The 27,009-nt window shown below is 44.8% G+C and overlaps 2 protein-coding genes and 1 long non-coding RNA gene across 3 annotated transcripts; 2 read left to right on the forward strand and 1 right to left on the reverse strand.

Moving 5' to 3' along the window:
* The first annotated feature begins 4,741 nt into the window (after positions 1-4,741).
* On the forward strand, positions 4,742-19,197 carry LOC125642837 (uncharacterized). Its single transcript, XR_012670073.1, has 4 exons — positions 4,742-4,810; positions 17,631-17,994; positions 18,196-18,267; positions 18,673-19,197. It is a non-coding gene; the product is annotated as an uncharacterized LOC125642837 (long non-coding RNA).
* Positions 14,671-16,461, reverse strand: LOC142073270 (myb/SANT-like DNA-binding domain-containing protein 7). The gene is made up of 2 exons (XM_075132654.1): positions 15,552-16,461; positions 14,671-15,163 (listed from the first exon to the last, which is right to left on the reverse strand). Exons 1-2 carry the CDS (start codon positions 16,129-16,131, stop codon positions 15,078-15,080), a joined length of 666 nt encoding a protein of 221 aa, XP_074988755.1. The 5' UTR covers positions 16,132-16,461; the 3' UTR covers positions 14,671-15,077.
* Positions 19,198-21,589: 2,392 nt separating the features above from the next.
* On the forward strand, positions 21,590-23,390 carry LOC125642803 (uncharacterized). Its single transcript, XM_048864612.2, has 2 exons — positions 21,590-22,461; positions 22,849-23,390. The coding sequence occupies exons 1-2, from the start codon at positions 21,882-21,884 to the stop codon at positions 23,388-23,390; spliced, it is 1,122 nt and encodes a 373-aa protein (XP_048720569.2). The 5' UTR covers positions 21,590-21,881.
* The last annotated feature ends 3,619 nt before the right edge of the window (positions 23,391-27,009 follow it).

The following is a 27,009-nucleotide window of genomic DNA, read 5'->3' on the forward strand; positions in this document are numbered from 1 at the left end:
ATAAAAGACAACGCTGCATGTGAGCCCATCCTGCTGCCAGTGTTGGGTGGGAACGAAAGCTGAACGTTGAAGTACATGCTATGCACAAGCTTCGTTTTGTCTTCAGGGTTTAGTGCAATGTTCTCTTGAACCCTTACACTCCACACAGCTGTGTAACCATTCCCCCATCCATGTCTGCACTGATGCTAGTCCTGACATTAAGGTGTATGGTTTATTTCCTCTTCCCAGAAATCCACTCCCTTTCCATTCTCCTTTATATGTGCTTTTTCACTGCAAAAGATGTCCCTAACGAAATCATTTCTGTCTCTTCACAAAACAGAGATGGGACCAAATGCTGGATTCTTCATCCTGCAAACATTCTGATCATTACCTTTATGCTAGTGTCAGAAATATCAGACACACTTTAGTCAAATGCTATCAGCTTCACAATCAGGTTAAGCAAAAGTAAGACAAAAAATGAAAGGTGGGGAGCACAAAAGCCATGTATTTCAAAAGCCTTTAAAATTATGCTGCTAGATTTCTGAACAACATTTTGATACTTTTGATACTCTGACTAAGAGTTCCACAGGTTGTATGTCAAGGTTCCTTCTATGGAAACCTTTTGTTTGTCAGTAATCTCCAAAAGCGAGAAAGTGCTTAAAAATGCATACAACACTATAATTGCAGCAGGCTACCCGAAGAGAAACCTACTGGCTACTTTTCGTTCTGGCACTTGCCAAAATCTATGGTTTGCTCTGCATATTAAAATAAGGCCTCCATCAAGCATAACAAAATGACAGATTCATGTGCAAACTGGCTAGCAGCAGCTGGTTTACACACTTAACTGTTGTAATATGGAATCTCCAAACCATATCAGCAGATTATTCCTTTCATGCCCCAGAGTTAAAGAATGTAAATTAATTCCCAAACAAATCTCCTCAAGTTGTTTAAAATGAATTCTGTTCAGCTAGCTAGCTACTGATTTGGGCCGATCCCTGTCATATCTGAATTCCTCCTTAAAAGCCAAATGTGTTTCAATAGACTTTATCTAATATCCAAAATAATATTACATTGTCTTTACAAAAACTCTACTTTAAAAAAAAAATCAAAATAAAGGGTTGAGGGATCTAGTCAGTTCTCCATTGCCATATAATCTCTCTTCATCCTGTCTACTGTCACTCTAACCAACTCTCACTGCCCAGAACACCTCTGCCCTGGACCAGTGTATGGGGTATCAGATTCGGGGTTTTCTTCAGCCTGTTTGGGAAAATGGCAAACAAAAAATGGCTTGCTTCAACCAGAAGAAAACAGCATGTAGTTCTTAACTTTCAAAGCATCCAACAAGGACAGTTTCCCACTTCTTCTTTGCTCCCAACCCAGGCCTGTACTCTATCTGAACCTGTTTCCTCCATGAACTGAGCAACAGTAGGAGAGACAGAACTTCTTCTTTCAGAGGCCCTCTCACAGCTTGCCACTGACTCTTCTTTATACCTCTGATCTAGCAAGCTCCTACATAATTTCTTCCCTACAGACTTTAGTGTGGGTATGTACCCCTCCCTCACCGCAAACTCTTTATATAATATATTATTGTAATTTCCCCGCAAAAAACCCTCTCTTCCCCCACCCTACAATACACACACACACACACACACACACACTAAAAGGCACTTCTCAGCAAGGCCAACAGAACAAGTTTCCAGTTGATTGGCCAAACTATTTTGGACCAAACTGAACCATACAAATTAGTCAATGGCTTTAAGCATGACTTTAAAACACCTTTGCTGATTTTCTCCCTCCAAACTTTCCAGAAAAATCCCACCTTGGGATGGGATGTTGCATGTGAAATTTATGAAGGATCGGTTTCTTTCTAGGGATGTTATTGGGAGGATTGGAAAAATCAGATTTACAGTGAGAAACTACTGCCACTCTATGACCCAAATAATGTATCTCCTCTCACACTTTTCTCCTATTATCCTATAAATTTGAAAATATAAAACATGATAGCATAACGTTACAGTAAAATTACAATATCCCTGTTTTCCATCTTCAGTTTTCCATATTTTTTCCCAAAATTCATAACTGCTTGATAAAAGGGCAAAAGTCTGTGAGGGGATGGGATACTTATGTTGGCAGATTTACTTCTTTTGAACCCTTACCAAAATATCTTTCTTTTTTTTAAAAAAAAAAAATAAGGCAATTAGCATTCAGAGGCAGATGTAACCCAAAAAATGACTTTCTTTCAGAGCTAATAACTGTGACTTTTTCTCCACTTCTGGTAGGTCTCGTAACAAAATGCCATATTCAAAACCAGACTTCGAAACACACAAATGAAAAAATCTGTGCCTTGCTGGCAGTTTATTCCACATTCACAAAAAGAACCTTTGAGTCTGCACAGTAACTAAACCTGGCAAACATGTTTAATTATGTAATATCTCCACTTTTAACTCTTAAAAAATCTGTCTTTTTCTCATGTGGAATGTATGTAGAGTAGCATTCACAGACTGTTTCTCTATATTCCATGGAGGTCAAAAGGGTATAGAAATAACAGCAGGAGAAGTGCCAAGCCCCTACTACTGTTTTAACTCCAAATCCAATAGAAACGAGCTGACTAGGAAGCTGTGAACTGTCCTCTTCTACAAAGAACTTGTCACTGCAATCTATGCCTTTGTTACCTCCTGGGTAGACTTCTGCAACTCACGCCAACCGGGAGTAAATATGAATGCCACACAAAGACTGCAGTTTGTACAGTTCACTGTGGGACTGAATTCAAAGTCTTGGTCCTAGTCTAAGTGGGTTAGGACCTGGGTATCTCAGAGACTGTTCCAGCATCCACAATGTAGCAAGAGAGCTGTGCTCTGTAAATACAATATAGTAGGAGAAGCGTAAGTTTAGACTTTCACACAGCATGGGTAGCACATTCTCAGTGAAGGTCTCCAGCTGTGACCTCAGGAGAAGATGAGACAGCACTGACAATATTTTGATGTAAATCCAAGGCTCATCCTTTTGCTAACCATTTTCTCACAATAAGAACAGGTTCTCATGGCCTGCATCCAACAGGAATGGAAAGTGATTTAAAAGAGAGCATAGAGGCAGAAAAAGAAAAAGACAGAGAAAAAGCATTGTTAGAGCAAGGACTGTGTGACACCATGAAGCTGCAGTATTTTGTGAATGACAAGAGCTAGAAATGAACATTTTTATACCATTAGAAATCTGAGGTACTTTGATGCTTTGTACCAGAATGTTTTCAATTTGCTTACTTTCAGGGAAAATGAGAATAAGTGCTCCATTTTGGCTTTTACAAGTAGAGCCCAAGCTAACGCAGATATGGTGGTGCATCAGTCTCCTAGAGACATTTTGGCTTGTTCAGTTGGGTTACCTCCAGGAGCTCAGAGGTTCACCCACCAGAGAGGGAACTGTGATTTTGACCAAGTGCATTGTACATGAACCTCTGTATGGTTCAGAGTGAGTGGGGGACTGGCATAGCCGCTGTTTCACCCAGCCTCATTTGGTGTGTCTAGAGTTGCTGTGAGTGTTAAACACACCTGGAGCTTACACACCATGATGACAAGGACTGATAGCATAGCTGTCTCTTGTATAGTTGTGCAGGGAGTAGGGATCTTTTAATGCCTTCTTTCCTTCATGCCCACCATACAGTGCAAGCTACAACCTAACCCTAAGCTTACACTTTGTCTAACTCCAATAGCCCATGGTATTTTGAATTTCTCATTCCATTTTAAGGATGTGGAAAATAATAACACCATTTTCTGAATGGCAGAATATAATTTACCCATTAATTATAAGAGAGCAACATTGCACATCTTTTTAATAAAGAGTACATGAAAAATCAAAAATACATGGTATGTAAACGCTGGCAAAATAGGAGACAAAATTATCCTATACCTTTTAGAGATTAAACAGTCCAGTTTATGCACAGCTCCATCCAGCTCTGTGCTGTGGGAGCAGGTACAGCCAGGATTTGGCCCTTAGAGACAGTCCTTCAACTCATGGGCCCAAGAACCTGGAGTAGTGTGGTCAAAAATTATGTGGAGCTCATTTATAACTTCTGTACAATTAGCTCAGAAAATTCCCAGCAAAATCTCTGGACTCCAAGATTTTTGTATATTTCAGGGACCTATGCAGTAACTGACAATCAGACTGGATGGATTACATCACATGGACATGCAATGGAGAAGAAACTCCTTGTGAGATTTCAGCAACAATCACCTAGTGCTTTGAATTCTGCAGTTAGGCTGAGGAAAGAAATTTCCAAGAGCTCCCACTGTTTTCCAGTGCATGGAAACACACAAACAGCAGTTCAGGAGAGGCCCTGAAGAACACTGTGTACCATTCCCTTTCAGGGTTTTCACTGTGCTTCAGCAATTCAAAGAATCTGGGATTTCTTCAGTGTGATGGTATCTGGGGAATGAATACAGGTGAAAACCTTACTGTACAGCTGAGTTTGGTGGGAGGCAGTGGAAGACTTACTTAAATCCCATTGCTGCAATGGCAATATTTCACTTTCTTTCCCTCCTTTTCCCTTTGCAAATGCTAAAATCAATAGAGTCCATTTTGGCCCAAGAGTTTGGAAGATGGTTTTAGATTCAACAGTAGCTATTTAAGGTACTTGTTTGCTTTTTTAATATGTACTCAGTTGAGTACAAATATTTGGAACTGGCAATTTTTCATATGAAAACCAAACATGAATAGAGGGTATGTCCCATCTCTCTCTTTTTTTTTTCCACAAAACTCTAGCTCAGTAATATGTGGTGAAGATCTGCAAGGGGACTGCTTCCATAAAGTAAAGCTTCTTTCAATTTGCAGCGTTACTGAGGTAAGGATGCTAAGGAGTTTTATATTGAGTGATTGTGCAAATTTCAGATGGAAAAATGTGATTAAAGGGATATATAAAGCCAGCAGGCACCATAGAATCCAGCCAGTACAGATCAGTCCTTAACAACTGGGTGTCTGCTGGCATTTCAGTACATGTTGTCTCAGCTTCATATAGAAGTTGGATAACATGAGGGAGAGGAATGAGCAACAGGTGAAGACTCTGGAGGCAGAGGAATGGTTGCCCAAAACAACAACTCCTATATGTTCTTTACGGGCTAGCCCTCAAAAATAAGTGGAAAAAGAGGTGATTTCTCTAACTTATAATTTTTAAACCAAGTTTGGATGTTTTTTTCTTATGCTCTAGGAATTATTTTTAGGAAGTTCTATGGCCTGGGTTATGCAGGAGGTCAGACTGGATGATCACGATGATCCATTCTGGCCTTGAAATCTATGAATCTATAAATTACAAAAGCAAATAAAATATCTGAGGGTACTTTCTTTTGGTTAAGATGTTCTTGATTAGGGTTCCCACCAGAGTACAATTCTCCCCATGTTACTCAAAATAGAACAGTAATAGTTCACCAAGTGGGAAACCTCACTTGGAAATATTCTTCATCGGTCAGCCTCATAATAATGGAAAGAACTCCAGGCACCCTGCCAATAAGTGGCAGTCTCGATAGGCAGAAGATCAGCATGTTATCAACCCCTTCAACAGGAACAACCCATTAACAATGTATACATCTTTCATTAGGAAAGTTCATTCTCATGTGGCTATTTCTAAATGGAGACAAGGATGGCACACCTTTCCCTGAAAAAAGACAAGCACATTTCAGCTTTGTGATTCTGCTGTTTAAAAAGAAGACACTCCCCACCCGCAAGCAATGTGGAGTTTTTGATCATAGAAATGGCTGAGGCACTCATTTCTGCAGTAGTCCTAAAGTGGTTATTATTTAATTCAGTCTTTATAGAAATCTACTCATTGGTATCCAAGTTTTGTTAACAGGGTCAATGTTGCTGACTATGTTAAACCAGACTCTGTGTTTGCCACTGTGCCAACTGTGTATTCCTTTTGTTAGGTATGCAATGGGAATTCAGGACCAATTTGTGGTCCCGTTAAAGTTAATGGCAAAACTCCCATTGACTGTAGTGAGAACAATATTTGCCTCTCAGACTTGCTACTGTGCACAATTAAAGAAACCTTTACTAGATTGCTGAGTAGAAGGATATGAACTGGCTTCCTTCCTAAGAAGGTTTTCATTGAACCCACAGCCAACAGCCATTGCTATAGCAACCAGAGTTTTAACAAAGGTAGCCACTGTCTCTGTAATCATCAGGTGTCACTATAGCAACGGGAACCTCCAGAAAGAGAGAGAAAAAATTCTCGAACTGTCAGATGGAAGAAAAGAGGTTTGTGGAAAAGGAGGTTGGGCCCAAAAAAAGCATAAAGATAAAACATGGCTTAAAGCAAAGAGAAGTGATTGTCGTGAACCTGCACAAACAACAGACAAGACAAGAGAGAGAGAGTGAGAGAGCAGAGGGCAGAGACTGGATCAGAGATTAGAGAGAGAGCTATAACGAAAGCAAAGGGAAATGGTGTCATTACATTTTAAAGAAAGTACAGTATTTAGCTCCTTGGAAATCCAACATGGAGTAGACATGATTTGCTTTTGGGATTTTTTCTGAAGAATCTCTAAAGACTAACATCAGTATTGAAGAATTAAGGGGAATGAAACTATTGCAGGGGTCACGTACTAGAGTGATCATGCAGTGTACAATCTCATGTGCAGACAGAGCATTCTAATAGAGATCTCCACTTTATTAACAATTAGGATTGCTTTATATATAAATATACCCCCTTATCCTGGAAATAATGGGCCTTATTCTGCTCTCATTCTGACCAGTATAAATAAGGAGTAATTCCACTGAAGTCAGTGGAATTACACAGGGCAACACAGTATAATTGAAATCAGAATCAGCTCTGTAATTCCTTCACTAAGGACTCCTAGAGAATTTTTCCAAAAGAGAACTGAGATCTCCTTAAGTGGGGTCAGGGATAATGTCACAGGAAAATGACCTGTTGCTTCTGGATAATTGCCAAGAGAAAGTTTTATTGCAACTAAACTTGTGACTTAATCAAACCAATGATTTTCAAAATTTTGTCCTGTGACAACTCTGTATTCAATTTCCTGGTTTTATTTTAACTAGTCAGTATGTGTAGCTGGGGAGAAGAAAGAAAGAAAGAAAGAAAGAAAGAAAGAAAGAAAGAAAGAAAAGGAATTATGATAAAGTATAAGTGTTTTGCTGCTCTGTAGATCAGATCCTGGAGCTCTGACACACCCTGCCCCTCAGGTGTTCATAAGAGAGGGTCCTGCAGTACCAAACAGTAGTGTAGGGTTTGAGGGGTGAATTCCCAGTCAGGATTCACAGGCAATTCAGTGAGATATTCCCAGCTGGAAGCTAATTATATTCCACTAGGACTATTTAAATTTGACACCTTAAAGAGGGGTTGGTTATTCCAGCAGGAAAGCAGAGCTCAGTTGTGAACTCATCAGTCCTTCAACTCATGGGCCCAAGAACCTGGAGTAGTGTGGTCAAAAATTATGTGGAGCTCATTTATACAGGCATCACCACAGAGCTAGCCAGTTTTTGAGGGGAGATGACTTCTACTTAGGCTCACCTTTCCTATGAATAGAGCGCCCTGCTGCTTCTGGGACTCACATGGCTGAAAAGGCCTGGTTTAAAAAAAAAAATCATTGGTTTACACCTCTGATGAGAAATGTTCTCCACCTTTATTCAGCTGTCTGAACAGCAGTAGTTCCTCTTTAGCTGGTATTTTGTTTCACCTGAACACCAGTTTACAAATTCACAATAAGAAATTCTAAGATGCAGTGCAATAAATACAGTAGCTGCTGCATAACTGTATTCTGGAGACAATCAACTCGGGGAGTTAGAATAGCTCAAGATATAGGGGATATTTTTCAAAAGTGCCTAAATGACAAAGCAGCTTAAGGTCATATCTACACTAGGTGCACCTCACTGGTATAGCAATACCAGTATTCTGTACCAGAAAAGCACTCCTAGTGTGGATGCAGCTTATACCTGCAAAGCTGCACTTTTACCAGTATAGTTATTCCCCGCATCCCCAAGCAAAATGAGCTATACCGGTAAAAGTGCAGTTTCCCAATACAGCTTCATCTACACTAGGAGCTTCTGCCAGCACAGCTGTCAGTCAGGGATCACACCTCTTCACACCCTTGACCCAACATAGTGACGCTGACAGAAGTCTGTAGTATAGACCTGGTCTAAGTCCCAGTTTAAAAAATGACTTAAGACACCCCTACAGTACAGATTTCTACCAGCATATGCTATGTTGTCAGGGGCGTGAAGAGATGTGATCCCTGACGGACATAGCTGTGTTGGCAGAAGGCCCTAGTCTAGACAGAGCGGTACTGGCAACTGCCCTTTTTTTCTCTACAGCTTGTTTCCTTCCCAAGTGGGGGTAGAATAACTATATCAGTAAAAGTGAAGCTTAGCCAGTATAAGCTGTGTCCACTTTAGAAGAGCTTTGCCGGCATCATATGTTGGTATATCTATACCGGTAAAGTGCTCCTAGCATAGACACGTCCTTAGACACTTAAGAGCCTAAGTCTCATTGAAAGTCAATTTAAAGGCTCTCAAATTTTAAAAGAATTCAGGTGCCTAAAGATTCAGATAGGTACCTAGTGGAATTTTCAGCAGTGCCTAGGCACTCTCAAGGAAATCATGATTTTTGAAAATGGCACCTCGGTTCCTAAACCACGTAAACAAGTATTTATTTCACTGCATCTTAAAGTTTCTTATGATAAGTTTGTAAACAGGTGCTCATGTGAAAAGAGGAACAGCTGCTTTTTGAATGGCTGGATGAAGATAGAGAGCATTTATCATTGTGGGTGAAAGCCTGTAAAAAAATAATAATAATAAAAAAAATTCACTAGACCTTTGGAGCCATGTAAGTCTCAAAAGATAGTAGAGGGCTCTACTCATAGGAAAGGCCAGCCTTTTAAAAAGTCATTTCCTGTCAAAAATTGCCTGGCTCTGTGGTGATATCGGCAGCCTCTTCAAATGACCCTGAGGTCCTAATCTAACTCCCTTTGAAGTCAAGGGAGAAACTCCCTTTGAATTCAAAGCAGTGTAAGTTTGGGCAGAATTTTGCACATAATGAAGAGTTATCCTCATGATGCTTCTTCACTGACCAAGAAAATAGGTCAGTAGTTGTATGCTGTATGCCTATACTTCTGAGATTGATGGCATGTAGCTAATTACCTATCCCTGATGAGCACATGTTCAGTATACCTACATGCTGTAATACATTACTGCTTACTTAAACCACATAGTTTTTCTTTAACTTGGTGAAAATATTTAAAGAGGAGACAGAAGCTCTGCTGAAAGTCAGATGTTCATATCATGTGTAAACAGAGCCCCCTGGTGGAACATCATCTGCATTAAAACATTTTCAGACTGGAATTGTGCAAACAGAAAAGTCTGTGTTACTTACACAAATTATTCTCCCATTTTTAAAATGCACAGTCATTTGATGATGATATTAATACAATATAAACATACTTTACATGAAACAGAGATCAGTAAAACGACACTTATTGTAGTCATTGTGCTATTTTGCGTATACTTACCTTGGGGAATGCTGAAAGCACTGCAGTAAATTTAATTCATGCAGGTGGTATTCTTTTCTTTTTTTTAAAAAAAAATGTTCTCTGTATTCTAGATATTTTCCACTCCCTAACATTTGGGGAACCTGATATTTATCTGTGATTGCTGTATACCTAGCACAATTGAATCCATCATGGAGCAGTATAATTGTTCATCTGATTTTTGTTTTAAATCTAGTACACATGGAATTTTCCTAATGGATTCAGATTAACCAGCTTAGACCATATATGATTTGAAATAGTTAAAACAGTATCTACTTCTAACTTGCTCTCAAGTGGAAGGGAATTCTGGGTATTGACTAAGGATGGGCAGATGCTTCAGTGCTTGTTTTCTGGTGGGGTTTTTTAATTGAGCTACGCAGCTGGGCTGGCAGAGGTTAGAAAAGCACCAACACCTACATGTTTGCTTTGAGATTTGAGTTAGATGGACTTTAAATGACACAGTGGACATCCTCCCCAACCTCTCCTATAATGCCCATGAACTTCTGTCACCTTAAAGAGAGTTGTAATATTGCTTTCTTTAAGTGATTGTTTTAGGTGCACAGATAGATTCACAGGCAAGTATTACTAGTACATACATTTCATCATGCATGCCTATTTCTAGAGTGGTATTCATATCTATGGAGAAGGACACAGGAAAGAATTTAGAGCAGTACTATTATGCCCAGAAAACATATATGTAGGTATTTGGTGCCACCAGACTCCTCCTCATTATACTGTTCATAGTTCTAGTAAGGGAAGAGGTAAACATGCAGGGTTTCAGTCAAAGTTAGGTGGTATATACGATAGATCTTGTGCTGGCTCTCTGTACAGAGCAGTTTTTATTCTCAGTGAAGGAATGTGATAAAAATTGTTACACAAACATGTATATGCAGGCAGGAGACTAACATCCTCATGAGAATAATGCAGCATGGCTTTAGCCAGAGACAGTCTGTTTTTCCTGCTGGTTGTGAGTGGCCCATCTGCTGGAGCCTACAGCTCCTCAAACAGATCTCAGGATTTTCTGTGTTGTGATCTGTATCTTATCTTGTGTTTCTTGTACAGTGTTCAGCCAAAGAGCAACTGAAGGGCTTTCTGATGTGAGCCAGTATGGTGACCCATGGCAGTGCTGTCCGACTCAGAACATTGAGAAAATAACACAAAAATGTATCATCTTTTCATTCATAGATTTCAGAGCACTTTCCAATCTTCATTACAGATGGGAAAAATTGGAGAGAGAGGCTGCTTGACCTATGTCCAACTGCAAGTCAATAGTAAAGCTGGGAATAGAGCCCATTTCTTTTGGCTCCAAGTCCAGTGCTTTATTCACTGAACTAATGGGCATTTAGATAGAATATGAAATACATATTTCACTGTGGTATGGAATATGGCAATTTCTCCTATAATTTTTGCCGTCTCCTGCTGCTCTTTGAATAGAGCCATGGGTTAGCATACACCTGTCAAGGTTCCTCCCCCACTCTGAACTCTAGGGTACAGATGTGGGGACCTGCATGAAAACCTCCTAAGCTTACTTTTACCAGCTTAGGTTAAAACTTCCCCAAGGTACAAATTAATTTTATCTTTTGTCCTTGGAATAACCACTGCCACCACCAAATTCTAACTGGTTTACTGGGAAACGTAGTTTGGACACGTCTTTCCCTCCAAAATCCTCCCAACCCTTGCACCCCACTTCCTGGGAAAGGTTTGGTAAAAATCCTCACCAATTTGCATAGGTGACCACAGACCCAAACCCTTGGATCTGAGAACAATGAAAAAGCATTCAGTTTTCTTACAAGAAGACTTTTAATAGAAATAGAAGTAAATAGGAGTAAAGGAATCACCCCTGTAAAATCAGGATGGTAGGTACCTTACAGGGTAACTAGATTCAAAACATAGAGAATCCCTCTAGGCAAAACCTTAAGTTACAAAAAAGACACACAGACAGAAATAGTCATTCTATTCAGCACAATTCTTTTCTCAGCCATTTAAAGAAATCATAATCTAACGCATACCTAGCTAGATTACTTACTAAAAGTTCTAAGACTCCATTCCTGTTCTATCCCTGGCAAAGCAGCATACCCACAGACCCTTTTTTTCTCTCCCTCCTCCCAGCTTTTGAAAGTATCTTGTCTCCTCATTGGTCATTTTGGTCAGGTGCCAGCGAGGTTACCTTTAGCTTCTTAACCCTTTACAGGTGAGAGGATTTTTCCTCTGGCCAGGAGGGATTTTAAAGGGGTTTACCCTTCCCTTTATATTTATGACAACACCTTTCCAGACAGGTATTCTAATGAGGTAGTGTTGTGCTTGGAGAAGGTTATAGAAGTCTGATTTTGGCAGGTAACATTGTTGGGAGAAAGAAAAGGAGTACTTGTAGCACCTTAGAGACTAACCAATTGGTTAGTCTCTAAGGGTATGTCTACACTACGGAATAAGGTCGAATTTATAGAAGTCGGTTTTTTAGAAATCGGTTTTATAAATTCGAGTGTGTGTGTCCCCACAGTAAATGCTCTAAGTGCATTAAGTGCATTAACTCGGCGGAGCGCTTCCACAGTACCGAGGCAAGCGTCGACTTCCGGAGCGTTGCACTGTGGGTAGCTATCCCACAGTTCCCGCAGTCTCCGCTGCCCATTGGAATTCTGGGTTGAGATCCCAATGCCTGATGGGGCTAAAACATTGTCGCGGGTGGTTCTGGGTACATATCGTCAGCCTCCCGTTCCCTCCCTCCCCCCGTGAAAGCAAGGGCAGACAATCATTTCGCGCCTTTTTTCCTGAGTTACCTGTGCAGACGCCATACCATGGCAAGCATGGAGCCCGCTCAGGTAACCGTCACCCTATGTCTCCTGGGTGCTGGCAGACGCGGTACGGCATTGCTACACAGTAGCAGCAACCCCTTGCCTTGTGGCAGCAGACGGTACAGTACGACTGGTAGCCGTCATCGTCATGTCTGAGGTGCTCCTGGTCGCCTCTGTGAGGTCGATCAGGAGCGCCTGGGCAGACATGGGCACAGGGACTAAATTTGGAGTGACTTGACCAGGTCATTCTCTTTAGTCCTGCAGTCAGTCCTATTGAACCGTCTTATGGTGAGCGGGCAGGCGATACGGACTGCTAGCAGTCGTGCTGTACCATCTTCTGCCGAGCAGCCATGAGATGTGGATGGCATGCAGTCCTTCTGCACCGTCTGCTGCCAGCCAAAGATGTAAAAGATAGATGGAGTGGGTCAAAACAAGAAATAGACCAGATTTGTTTTGTACTCATTTGCCTCCTCCCCTGTCTAGGGGACTCATTCCTCTAGGTCACACTGCAGTCACTCACAGAGAAGGTGCAGCGAGGTAAATCTAGCCATGTATCAATCAGAGGCCAGGCTAACCTCCTTGTTCCAATAACAACGATAACTTAGGTGCACCATTTCTTATTGGAACCCTCCGTGCAGTCCTGCCTGAAATACTCCTTGATGTACAGGCACCCCCTTTGTTGATTTTAGCTCCCTGAAGCCAACCCTGTAAGCCGTGTCGTCAGTCGCCCCTCCCTCCGTCAGAGCAACGGCAGACAATCGTTCCGCGCCTTTTTTCTGTGCGGACGCCATACCACGGCAAGCATGGAGCCCGCTCAGCTCACTTTGGCAATTAGGAGCACATTAACCACCACACGCATTATTCAGCAGTATATGCAGCACCAGAACATGGCAACGCGATACCGGGCGAGGAGGCGACGTCAGCGCGGTCCCGTGAGTGATCAGGACATGGACACAGATTTCTCTGAAAGCATGGGCCCTGACAATGCATGCATCATGGTGCTAATGGGGCAGGTTCATGCTGTGGAACGCCGATTCTGGGCTCGGGAAACAAGCACAGACTGGTGGGACCGCATAGTGTTGCAGGTCTGGGACGATTCCCAGTGGCTACGAAACTTTCGCATGCGTAAGGGCACTTTCATGGAACTTTGTGACTTGCTTTCCCCTGTCCTGAAGCGCATGAATACCAAGATGAGAGCAGCCCTCACAGTTGAGAAGCGAGTGGCGATAGCCCTGTGGAAGCTTGCAACGCCAGACAGCTACCGGTCAGTTGGGAATCAATTTGGAGTGGGCAAATCTACTGTGGGGGCTGCTGTGATGCAAGTAGCCCACGCAATCAAAGATCTGCTGATATCAAGGGTAGTGACCCTGGGAAATGTGCAGGTCATAGTGGATGGCTTTGCTGCAATGGGATTCCCTAACTGTGGTGGGGCTATAGATGGAACCCATATCCCTATCTTGGCACCGGAGCACCAAGCCGCCGAGTACATAAACCGCAAGGGGTACTTTTCAATAGTGCTGCAAGCTCTGGTGGATCACAAGGGACGTTTCACCAACATCAACGTGGGATGGCCGGGAAAGGTGCATGATGCTCGCATCTTCAGGAACTCTGGTCTGTTTCAAAAGCTGCAGGAAGGGACTTTATTCCCAGACCAGAAAATAACTGTTGGGGATGTTGAAATGCCTATATGTATCCTTGGGGACCCAGCCTACCCCTTAATGCCATGGCTCATGAAGCCGTACACAGGCAGCCTGGACAGTGGTCAGGAGCTGTTCAACTACAGGCTGAGCAAGTGCAGAATGGTGGTAGAATGTGCATTTGGACGTTTAAAGGCGCGCTGGCGCAGTTTATTGACTCGCTTAGACCTCAGCGAAACCAATATTCCCACTGTTATTACTGCTTGCTGTGTGCTCCACAATATCTGTGAGAGTAAGGGGGAGACGTTTATGGCGGGGTGGGAGGTTGAGGCAAATCGCCTGGCTGCTGGTTACGCGCAGCCAGACACCAGGGCGGTTAGAAGAGCACAGGAGGGCGCGGTACGCATCAGAGAAGCTTTGAAAAACAGTTTCATGACTGGCCAGGCTACGGTGTAAAAGTTCTGTTTGTTTCTCCTTGATGAACCCCCCCGCCCCTTGGTTCACTCTACTTCCCTGTAAGCTAACCACCCTCCCCTCCTCCCTTTAATCATTGCTTGCAGAGCCAATAAAGTCATTGCTGCTTCACAGTCATGCATTCGTTATTCATTCATCACACAAATAGGGGGATGACTACCAAGGTATCCCAGGAGGGGTGGTGGAGGAGGGAAGGAAAATGCCACACAGCACTTTAAGCACAGCACTTTAAAAGTTTACAACTTTAAAATTTATTGAATGACAGCCTTCTTTTTTTTGGGCAATCCTCTGTGGGGGAGTGGCTGGTTGGCCGGAGGCCTCCCCACCGTGTTCTTGGGCGTCTGGGTGTGGAGGCTATGGAACTTGGGGAGGAGGGCGGTTGGTTACAGAGGGGCTGCAGTGGCAGTCTGTGCTCCAGCTGCCTTTGCTGCAGCTCAACCATACACTGGAGCATACTGGTTTGGTCCTGCAGCAGCCTCAGCATTGAATCCTGCCTCCTCTCATCACGCTGCCGCCACCTTTGAGCTTCAGCCCTGTCTTCAGCCCGCCACTTACTCTCTTCAGCCCTCCACCTCTCCTCCCGGTCATTTTGTGCTTTCCTGCACTCTGACATTATTTGCCTCCACGCATTCGTCTGTGCTCTGTCAGTGTGGGAGGACAGCATGAGCTCGGAGAACATTTCATCGCGAGTGCGTTTTTTTTTTCTTTCTAAGCTTCACTAGCCTCTGGGAAGGAGAAGATCCTGTGATCATTGAAACACATGCAGCTGGTGGAGAAAAAAAAAGGGACAGCGGTATTTAAAAAGACACATTTTATAAAACAGTGGCTACACTCTTTCAGGGTAAACCTTGAAAGTTAACATTACATACATAGCACATGTGCTTTCGTTACAAGGTCGCATTTTGCCTCCTCCCACCGCGTGAACGGATTTTGGTTGAATGCCAGCAAACATACACTGCAATGCTTTGTTCTACAGTGATTCCCCAGTACGTGTTGCTGGCCTGGAGTGGTAAAGTGTCCTACCATGAAGGACGAAATAAGGCTGCCCTCCCCAGAAACCTTTTGCAAAGGCAGAACCGCAAATGCCAGGGCAAAGTAATCCTTTCACATGCTTGCTTTTAAACCATGTATAGCATTTTAAAAGGTACACTCACCAGAGGTCCCTTCTCCGCCTGCTGAGTCCAGGAGGCAGCCTTGGGTGGGTTCGGGGGGTACTGGCTCCAGGTCTAGGGTGAGAAACAGTTCCTGGCTGTCGGGAAAACCGGTTTCTCCGCTTGCTTGCTGTGAGCTATCTACAACCTCCTCCTCATCATCTTCTTCGTCCCCAAAACCTACTTCTGTATTGCCTCCATCTCCATTGAAGGAGTCAAACAACACGGCTGGGGTAGTGGTGGCTGAACCCCCTAAAATGGCATGCAGCTCATCATAGAAGCGGCATGTTTGGGGCTCTGACCCAGAGCGGCCGTTCGCCTCTCTGGTTTTCTGGTAGGCTTGCCTCAGCTCCTTCAGTTTCACGCGGCACTGCTTCGGGTCCCTGTTATGGCCTCTGTCCTTCATGCCCTGGGAGATTTTCAGAAAGGTTTTGGCATTTCGAAAACTGGAACGGAGTTCTGATAGCACGGATTCCTCTCCCCAAACAGCGATCAGATCCCGTACCTCCCGTTCAGTCCATGCTGGAGCTCTTTTGCGATTCTGGGACTCCATCATGGTCACCTCTGCTGATGAGCTCTGCATGGTCACCTGCAGCTTGCCACGCTGGCCAAACAGGAAATGAGATTCAAAAGTTCGCGGTTCTTTTCCTGTCTACCTGGCCAGTGCATCTGAGTTGAGAGCGCTGTCCAGAGCGGTCAGAATGGAGCACTCTGGGATAGCTCCCGGAGGCCAATACCATCGAATTGTGTCCACAGTACCCCAAATTCGAGCCGGCAACGTCGATTTAAGCGCTAATCCACTTGTCAGGGGTGGAGTAAGGAAATCGATTTTAAGAGCCCTTTAAGTCGAAATAAAGGGCTTCATTGTGTGGACGGGTGCAGGTTTAAATCGATTTAACGCTGCTAAATTCGATCTAAAGTCCTAGTGTAGACCAGGGCTAAGGTGCTACAAGTACTTCTTTTCTTTTTGCGAATACAGACTAACACGGCTGTTACTCTGAAACCTGTCATTGTTGGGAGAGCATTATATATAATTTAGGATCTGTGATTTGAGAGAATTGGACTAAGAGGGTCAGTTCATTTCTTCTCCCATATAGTTTAGGTGGCAAGAGGGAAACCCAGGGTGAAGTCTGGAATATCCGTGACGCTGGCAGGATGAAGAGGGAGGTTTTGAAACCTAGTTTATCACTGACCAGTATATAGTCAGTTTAAACCACCAATCAACAAAAACCAAATCAACAGAAAATAACTCAGAGAACATCATTGTTTCCCTCAGATAAAACTGCCCAGTCAAAGCACTCTCTGTAAGAAATGGCCTACATGTGTCTTTGGGGGCAGAAAACTTGTAAAACTTTTAAAAAAGAAATGTTCATGCCATTGCTGTTTTGAGATGTAGACAAGTGGATGTGTTATTAAAAAGAAAAAATCAATTTAACCGAGATCCTTGAGACTCACCAAATTAAACCTTAGGATTTCAAAGGGTGGCAACAAAGGATCAGACTAGTGTTCTCTCAGCAAAAGTTATAATTCCTCCAGGAGTGTTGACGTTTTTTCTTTCCCAAGCAGAAAAAAGAGCAAAAATGCTTTGATATAGTTATATTGGGTCTGTGAAGGTTGGCTCCAGTATGATAATTCAGGTGTACAGAGCTGTGCTCTACTATCAGATCACAGATAATAGTATGTGTATTTGTGCTAGATAATAACGTTATCAGGGGTACCAAATACTGCCTGTGACGGTGATATGTGTGAGCCCCAGGGCTAGAAGACCTAGAGTGATAGAGCTCACTGACCCTTCTATTGGGGAGAAGGGGAAAAGCCAGCTCTGGACAGCTTCATTTACATCCATTATGTTGTTTATCCATAACTCCACCTAGTAAGTTGTGTTGTTTGGCTGGAATTTGTTTATGCTTTGATAAGCAAATGAGATAATATTATTCTGTGCTCATGAGAATGCATAGGAACTGGGCAGGTCAAGGGCTTACCCCGACTTTGAGTAATGACTTGGTTCGGTAATGAAGCTTGGCTGAGAAGCACAGAGGAGGGGAAAGGGCTTTGTCTGTTGATTGGGAAACTCTATTCCAGGGAGCAGGGACTCAGCTCAAGGCTCCTGTCTGGCTGTGGGTTCCTCACCTGGAGATTCTGTGTCATGTGTGAAGGACTCTGCAGACTGGACAAGTGCAGCAGAAGAGGAGCTAAACTTTCCAGCAAGGACCAGCTGGGCCAACAGTGACAAAGTAAGGGAACTGACTCCACAGTGAGGCCCGGCTGGATCAGTGGCAGTGCTGAGCTGACTTCACAGGACCCTGGCCCATCTAGTTGGTGGAAGCAGGTAAAACCAGAGAACTAGACAGGTAGCTGCACATTGGAGTGGGACCAGATTGAACAGACCAGTGGAGGAGAGCCACCCCTGGGATCCTCTTGACTGCCATTGAGACTAGCTTAACCAGTGAGTGGAGTTTTATGTGGGTGGGGTGTGTGGTGAGATAGAGTTCTGAACCTGCTTAAGCTGGATGTTTATGGTTTGGGACTATCGAGTGGATCAAACTTCTGACACACTGATTTGGGTTGTTCGGGTTCTTCTTTGCAAATATATACTGTTTTTTTCATGCTTCTTTTGACTGTTTTTCCCTTTCCCCCCAAAATAAAGACGATATTTGTGTATCCATGCCCCCCAAAGGACTCTTGAGTGCTTGCAAGTGGAGAACAACCACCTTCAAAGGTAACCAAAGAGGTTTTATTTTAATTTCCCAGAGCCAGAAATGAGAGCAAGGCAGTAGGTGGGGGTTCGAGCTATGGGGTTATTTATTTTAGAAATAACAGGCTGAAGCCAACCCTTGTTGCACCTGGGAGAAGGGTTACACATCTGGGGGTTTTACTGTATTTCTTTGATTTCTCTTTTTCACCATTACTCACTTGTGATTTTTGTAAAAGTTGATGAAAGAATAGCCATATCCATGAGTTTCATTTTTTTTCTAGAGGAAACATATATCTGAAAACAATCTACAGGAAAAATAAAACATGCATAAAAGATAGTACCTCCCTAGTTCTGCAGAATTGTACTACCAGTGTACAGCAAAACAAGATAATAGACAACTGTTGACATCCCCTTTTTCTCTGCCTGCAGGCTGCAGCGATAACTGGAATCCACTGTGCACATCAAGCAATGAAGAAATAAAGTCTGGGGAAAGAAAACAATTGCAGGGAATAAAAATGTTTAAGAATTAACTAGAGGCCTGTCTGCCCTTGAAATGCTACTGCAGCACAGAGGCACCACTGCAGCTGCGTCTCTATACTACTTCAATGTAAACAATGCCTATGCCAATGGGAGGGCTTCTCCCATCAGTGTAGGTACTCCACCTCCCTGAAAGGGGGTAGCTAGGTTGGCAGAATTCATCTGTTGACCTAGCACTGCCTACACTGGGTTAGGTCAGTTTAACTGTGCTGCCAAGGGCGCTGGAACTGGGGGAGCCAGGGGACCATGGCCTCCCACTCTTTGAAAGTAGATGGGCCTGGCCCATCCACTTTTCACCACAGGCCTCCTCTTCCCCCTGAGGACCCGCCCCCCCGGCCAGGCTGGCAGCTGGATCCTGGGCAGGGAGCCCAGGCCGCGTGGGGCACCACGCCATACCACGGATCCTCCAGCTGCCCGGGGGGGCAAGAGCAGCCCCTGGCCCATGTCTCTGCCCCCCAGCTCCCCACAGCTGCATGGCCGTGTGGCTCTTACCATGGCTGGGCTGTGGCTCTGAGGCCCCATCTCCCGGCCAGAGCCGGGTCAGGAAGAGCCATGCAGGCATCTGGGGGGGTGGGTCATGGAGCAGAGACATGGGCTAGGGCTGGGAGCTGCTCTGCAGTTCCCGGCCTGCTCCGGCTTCCAGCTTGGCCAGGGGTGGGGCCTCAGGTGGAAGGGGCAAGGCCTCGGGCAGAAGGGGCAGAGCCGCGGAGGGGGCAAGGGGCTCCTGGCCCCTCACTTTTGGGATGGCTCCGCCACCGCTGCTCAGGGGTGTGGGTTTTTCACATCCCTTAGTGACACAGTTAAGTCAACTTAATTTTCTAGTGTAGACCAGGTCTAAGGAAAAAGAGAGAGAAGCAGAGCGTAGGAAGCAGTGCAGAAATTAACACACCAATATTACTTTTCTTTCCAGCTCCAGTGGTGAGAATTCTTTGCCTTACAAGGCAAAGCTTAATGTGTGCATCTCAGTATTTTTATAATGAGAGAAGGGTTGCTAAAACATTGGCTCCTCACTTTGAAAATCATGGGACTGTAGTTACTAATCACATTTTTTAAAATTGTGCTGCTTTTTCTTGCTTTTGATTTCTCAAGATGAAAATCGCTCTGCTGCTCTAACCAGCTTTTTGTCTTGGATTCAACCTCTGTAGATCGATAGATATCTGTGGGGCTGCCGGCAGGACTTCTGCGTCTCGAAATCCAAGGAGGGAGAAGAAAATAGCAGTTCTATAAAGGTGGAGTACATAAGTCGGTGCCTGTAAGAGACTGAAGAAAGGCAAGAACAGAGCAGAAGTACAGTAATTGAAAGTGACAGTATAAAAGTGGTGTGATGCCCAGATTGATGAACACAATATTATCTGTGTACAAAGCAGAAGGCTAATGAGAACCTACCAGATATGGTGAAACTTAAAACAGAATGCTCAGGACACTGACTTATGCCACGCCTATCTTTTGTCCTGGTAAATAGTATTTGAAGTCTCTTCCTTATTCATCATTATTATCATAGTGCCTAGGAGCCCCAGTCATGGACTTGGACCCCATTGTTCTAGGCACTGTACAAACCTGTGAAGTTGTTCTCCATTTAGCTGGTTCTCAAGCCAAGTACATAGCTTGAGTCTGAAGTTCTCTTCGGTGTACTTCTTTCTCAGTTTGTCTCCTCCTCCTATTTTCTGTGTTGGGATCACTTCACTTTGGAGAATTAATTAAATGTAGCAGTTTTTAAATATGCATTCAAGTTTTTCCTTAATCTGAGATGTACAGGTATAAAAAATTCTAGCTTCCCTAATATTTCCCAGTCATTTATCTCTAAGGAAGAAGTGTATATCACAACTAAAAACTGGTGAGTTAAGCACAGGGCTGGGAGTCAAGAGACACTAACTCATTGTGTGACCATTGACCGAGACACTTATCCCACAGTTTGGGAAAGATAACTCCGATACCCCACGGTAAAACATTTAAAGTATGTCTCCACTACCACAGGTGCTGGGAGCACCCATGGGAAAAAAATAGTGGATGCCCACCAGCCACAGCTGTTCAGCAATGCTGTCAAACAACTGATTGGCGGCCACAGCCTAACAGGTGTTTGGCGGCTCAGGGAGGGACTTGGGGGAGGGCAGAGAGCAGCGCGTAGTGGGGGCCTCGGGGAGGGGGTGGAGCGGGGGCGGGAAGAGGTGGAGCGAGGGCAGGGCCTCAGGGGAAGAGGGTGGAGTGGGGTCAGGAAGAGGAGGAGCAAGAGGGGCCTTGGGGGAAGGGGTGGAGTGGGGGCAGGGCCTTGGGGCAGAGCACCTGGGAGGAAAACTAAAAGTTGTTACCTATGTCCACTACAGCTAGGAATGAGCTTCCCAGTCTGGGTAGACAGACTCACAGTAGTGGAGTTCAAGCTAGCCTGCTAAAAATAGCAGTGGATATTGTAGCTCAGGCTGTAGTGCAGGCTCTTAAGCTTAGGGGGTCAGGTGGAGTTAAGAGCCTGAACTGCAATGTCCACACTGTTATTTTTGAGCATGAGCTTTCGTGAGCTACAGCTCACTTCATCAGATGAAGTGAGCTGTAGCTCACGAAAGCTCATGCTCAAATAAATTGGTTAGTCTCTAAGGTGCCACAAGTACTCCTTTTCTTTTTGCGAATACAGACTAACACGGCTGTTCCTCTGAAAACTGTTATTTTTAGCACACTAGCTCAGGCCTTGCTAGTGCAAATCTGTCTATCCAGGCTGGGAGGCTCATCCCCAGCTGCAGTGTAGAGCTATCCTTAGCCCTGGTCTACACTAGGACTTTAGGTCGAATTTAGCAGCGTTAAATCGATTTAAACCTGCACCCGTTCACACAATGAAGCCCTTTATTTCGACTTAAAGGGCTCTTAAAATCGATTTCCTTACTCCACCCCTGACAAGTGGATTAGCGCTTAAATCGACGTTGCCGGCTCGAATTTGGGGTACTGTGGACACAATTCGATGGTATTGGCCTCCGGGAGCTATCCCAGAGTGCTCCATTATGACCGCTCTGGACAGCACTCTCAACTCAGATGCACTGGCCAGGTAGACAGGAAAAGAACCGCAAACTTTTGAATCTCATTTCCTGTTTGGCCAGCGTGGCAAGCTGCAGGTGACCATGCAGAGCTCATCAGCACAGGTGACCATGATGGAGTCCCAGAATCGCAAAAGAGCTCCAGCATGGACCGAACGGGAGGTACGGGATCTGATCGCTGTTTGGGGAGAGGAATCCGTGCTATCAGAACTCCGTTCCAGTTTTCGAAATGCCAAAACCTTTCTGAAAATCTCCCAGGGCATGAAGGACAGAGGCCATAACAGGGACCCGAAGCAGTGCCGCGTGAAACTGAAGGAGCTGAGGCAAGCCTACCAGAAAACCAGAGAGGCGAACAGCCGCTCTGGGTCAGAGCCCCAAACATGCCGCTTCTATGATGAGCTGCATGCCATTTTAGGGGGTTCAGCCACCACTACCCCAGCCGTGTTGTTTGACTCCTTCAATGGAGATGGAGGCAATACGGAAGTAGGTTTTGGGGACGAAGAAGATGATGATGAGGAGGTTGTAGATAGCTCACAGCAAGCAAGCGGAGAAACCGGTTTTCCCGACAGCCAGGAACTGTTTCTCACCCTAGACCTGGAGCCAGTACCCCCCGAACCCACCGAAGGCTGCCTCCTGGACTCAGCAGGCGGAGAAGGGACCTCTGGTGAGTGTACCTTTTAAAATGCTATACATGGTTTAAAAGCAAGCATGTGAAAGGATTACTTTGCCCTGGCATTTGCGGTTCTGCCTTTGCAAAAGGTTTCTGGGGAGGGCAGCCTTATTTCGTCCTTCATGGTAGGACACTTTACCACTCCAGGCCAGTAACACGTACTCGGGAATCACTGTAGAACAAAGCATTGCAGTGTATGTTTGCTGGCATTCAACCAAAATCTGTTCACGCGGTGGGAGGAGGCAAAATGCGACCTTGTAACGAAAGCACATGTGCTATGTATGTAATGTTAACAGCAAGGTTTACCCTGAAAGAGTGTAGCAACTGTTTTATAAAATGTGTCTTTTTAAATACCGCTGTCCCTTTTTTTTTCTCCACCAGCTGCATGTGTTTCAATGATCACAGGATCTTCTCCTTCCCAGAGGCTAGTGAAGCTTAGAAAGAAAAAAAAACGCGCTCGCGATGAAATGTTCTCCGAGCTCATGCTGTCCTCCCACACTGACAGAGCACAGACGAATGCGTGGAGGCAAATAATGTCAGAGTGCAGGAAAGCACAAAATGACCGGGAGGAGAGGTGGAGGGCTGAAGAGAGTAAGTGGCGGGCTGAAGAGAGTAAGTGGCGGGCTGAAGACAGGACTGAAGCTCAAAGGTGGCGGCAGCGTGATGAGAGGAGGCAGGATTCAATGCTGAGGCTGCTGCAGGACCAAACCAGTATGCTCCAGTGTATGGTTGAGCTGCAGCAAAGGCAGCTGGAGCACAGACTGCCACTGCAGCCCCTCTGTAACCAACCGCCCTCCTCCCCAAGTTCCATAGCCTCCACACCCAGACGCCCAAGAACGCGGTGGGGGGGCCTCCGGCCAACCAGCCACTCCACCACAGAGGATTGCCCAAAAAAAAGAAGGCTGTCATTCAATAAATTTTAAAGTTGTAAACTTTTAAAGTGCTGTGTGGCATTTTCCTTCCCTCCTCCACCACCCCTCCTGGGATACCTTGGTAGTCATCCCCCTATTTGTGTGATGAATGAATAACGAATGCATGACTGTGAAGCAGCAATGACTTTATTGGCTCTGCAAGCAATGATTAAAGGGAGGAGGGGAGGGTGGTTAGCTTACAGGGAAGTAGAGTGAACCAAGGGGCGGGGGGGTTCATCAAGGAGAAATAAACAGAACTTTCACACCGTAGCCTGGCCAGTCATGAAACTGGTTTTCAAAGCTTCTCTGATGCGTACCGCGCCCTCCTGTGCTCTTCTAACCGCCCTGGTGTCTGGCTGCGCGTAACCAGCAGCTAGGCGATTTGCCTCAACCTCCCACCCCGCCATAAACGTCTCCCCCTTACTCTCACAGATATTGTGGAGCACACAGCAAGCAGTAATAACAGTGGGAATATTGGTTTCGCTGAGGTCTAAGCGAGTCAGTAAACTGCGCCAGCGCGCCTTTAAACGTCCAAATGCACATTCTACCACCATTCTGCACTTGCTCAGCCTGTAGTTGAACAGCTCCTGACCACTGTCCAGGCTGCCTGTGTATGGCTTCATGAGCCATGGCATTAAGGGGTAGGCTGGGTCCCCAAGGATACATATAGGCATTTCAACATCCCCAACAGTTATTTTCTGGTCTGGGAATAAAGTCCCTTCCTGCAGCTTTTGAAACAGACCAGAGTTCCTGAAGATGCGAGCATCATGCACCTTTCCCGGCCATCCCACGTTGATGTTGGTGAAACGTCCCTTGTGATCCACCAGAGCTTGCAGCACTATCGAAAAGTACCCCTTGCGGTTTATGTACTCGGCGGCTTGGTGCTCCGGTGCCAATATAGGGATATGGGTTCCGTCTATAGCCCCACCACAGTTAGGGAATCCCATTGCAGCAAAGCCATCCACTATGACCTGCACATTTCCCAGGGTCACTACCCTTGATATCAGCAGATCTTTGATTGCGTGGGCTACTTGCATCACAGCAGCCCCCACAGTAGATTTGCCCACTCCAAATTGATTCCCAACTGACCGGTAGCTGTCTGGCATTGCAAGCTTCCACAGGGCTATCGCCACTCGCTTCTCAACTGTGAGGGCTGCTCTCATCTTGGTATTCATGCGCTTCAGGGCAGGGGAAAGCAAGTCACAAAGTTCCATGAAAGTGCCCCTACGCATGCAAAAGTTTCGCAGCCACTGGGAATCGTCCCAGACCTGCAACACTATGCGGTCCCACCAGTCTGTGCTTGTTTCCCGAGCCCAGAATCGGCGTTCCACGGCATGAACCTGCCCCATTAGCACCATGATGCATGCATTGTCAGGGCCCATGCTTTCAGAGAAATCTGTGTCCATGTCCTGATCACTCACGGGACCGCGCTGACGTCGCCTCCTCGCCCGGTATCGCGTTGCCATGTTCTGGTGCTGCATATACTGCTGAATAATGCGTGTGGTGGTTAATGTGCTCCTAATTGCCAAAGTGAGCTGAGCGGGCTCCATGCTTGCCATGGTATGGCGTCTGCACAGGTAACTCAGGAAAAAAGGCGCGAAATGATTGTCTGCCCTTGCTTTCATGGGGGGGGGGGGAGGGAGGGAACGGGGGGCTGACGATATGTACCCAGAACCACCCGCGACAATGTTTTAGCCCCATCAGGCATTGGGATCTCAACCCAGAATTCCAATGGGCAGCGGAGACTGCGGGAACTGTGGGATAGCTACCCACAGTGCAACGCTCCGGAAGTCGACGCTTGCCTCGGTACTGTGGAAGCGCTCCGCCGAGTTAATGCACTTAATGCACTTAGAGCATTTTCTGTGGGGACACACACACTCGAATATATAAAACCAATTTCTAAAAAACCGACTTCTATAAATTCGACTTAATTTCGTAGTGTAGACATACCCTTAGAGTTCTATGACTGAATCACTACATAAAATACAGAGTATTATTCTGAAAGTGCAAAGGACTATACTAGCTCTATTAATGCTAAAGCACTAGTACAGGGCAACATGTGTGATTTCTTTGATAACACCACCACTCGTGCACTTTGGGTAGAGTTGTGCCAGTCTGGTATGGTTAACAATCTCAAGCCTTGGAAAACGCCTTATTTAACTTAACAGTGTTCCAGGTGCAGCCCACCAGCCATTCCTCCTTTCTGTGAACAGGGGCGAAGACTGAGGAGCTCATGAACTGTGTGAACAGAGTATTTTAAACCTCATATCCAGGCTATGTTTGAATGGGTTTGAGCTTCAGTGGGAATGCTTTGCTCAGCTGTGATTTTGTGGCATGAGGCTCAAGGCTTTCTCTCACACGAAACTATTTTATACAACTGTTCCAGGTGTAACAGTGTCCATATTTTGTAATTCATATTGCTGTTTCAGATCCTGTTGTATGCCTGTGTGAATGTGTGGAAACAGGGGAAGGACAGTTTTATGGACACATTCACATTGTACTTCAGAAAAACCTTAGAGCAATTTTGGCATTGTCTTCCAAATCAAACAGTATGTTTTAAACCCTTTAATGGGGTATGCAAACCCCACACTGATCAGGAGAGCTTTAATGAGATGCTGTGGGCTTAATCAGCCCCACTGCACTACACTGTCTTGGGAGGAATGGTTAATAGAGGAGAACACAGCTCAGCTGGGGGCTGAGTGGGAAGAAGAGTAGTTCTCAGTACGTGAGAGACACTGGCCTGGAAACAGGAACTTCTTGAGAGACTGCTGCCTGCCTCAGCCTCTTTGTGGGAAGGAAGGTCAGATGTGAGACTATTGTTACTCATTCCTTACTTGTTGTTACTGGGTGAGACTGGGCTGGTAGTACTGTGCCTGAGCAGGGCAACAACCAAATAAACCCTTTTTGTTTTGTTAAACCTGACCAAGGTCTTGGTAGTGGTTTGTCCTGAGCTCAGGAGTGACCTGGGTCACAAGCACCAACTGTCAACATGCTACTGAGGAGTTCCTAGAGATGAGACTCTTTTTAACCTAACTCAAGGGGAATCTAATACTATGTATTCACACTTCTAATTACAATAGTATGGTATTAGGAGAATAGGAACATGCAGTTACACAGCCCACTGCCATAAAAACACAAGCCTAACTCTGTTGCAACTTGACTAGAGGCCTTTAACCCTGTATTATATACCAGATACTCTCAGCCTTAGACCCTGAAAGCTTGAACCTCCCCTTTTGAGTGGCCTAGCTGTTCCAGATCTCCACCAGATTACCAAAACCACTCTTGCTATAATGCCCTATACCAGTTATTACCAACAGCTTTTTTTCCAGGGTTATATTAAGCATGTCAAGCTAGATGCTTGTTCACGCTAGTACAGGTTTCGGTAACAGCCTGCATTTGGAAGACATACAATAGCCACAGATTACCAGTGGGGACACAAGATACCTTTAGCAAGCATTTTGCGGTGGATTTTCAGTTGATGTAAATCAGTGTAGCTCCACATCAGTGCATGATTTTGGAAGCTGTAGAGTTAAAAAAAATATATATATATATATATATATATATATATATATATATATATATATATATGGGATCATACCTATGCCAATTTACACCAGATGAGGATCTGGCT

Source organism: Caretta caretta, chromosome 9, assembly GCF_965140235.1.
Source record: "Caretta caretta isolate rCarCar2 chromosome 9, rCarCar1.hap1, whole genome shotgun sequence".
NCBI lineage: Eukaryota > Metazoa > Chordata > Testudines > Cheloniidae > Caretta > Caretta caretta.

Excerpts from the sequence above, each read along its gene's own strand:
- LOC142073270 (XM_075132654.1), bottom strand. The coding sequence starts at position 16,131 with ATGCAGAGCTCATCAGCAGAGGTGACCATGATGGAGTCCCAGAATCGC. Across the intron at positions 15,164-15,551 it reads AGGCGGAGAAGGGACCTCTG|CTGCATGTGTTTCAATGATC; the intron begins GTGAGTGTACCT and ends TTTCTCCACCAG.
- LOC125642803 (XM_048864612.2), top strand. The coding sequence starts at position 21,882 with ATGCAGAGCTCATCAGCACAGGTGACCATGATGGAGTCCCAGAATCGC. Across the intron at positions 22,462-22,848 it reads AGGCGGAGAAGGGACCTCTG|CTGCATGTGTTTCAATGATC; the intron begins GTGAGTGTACCT and ends TTTCTCCACCAG.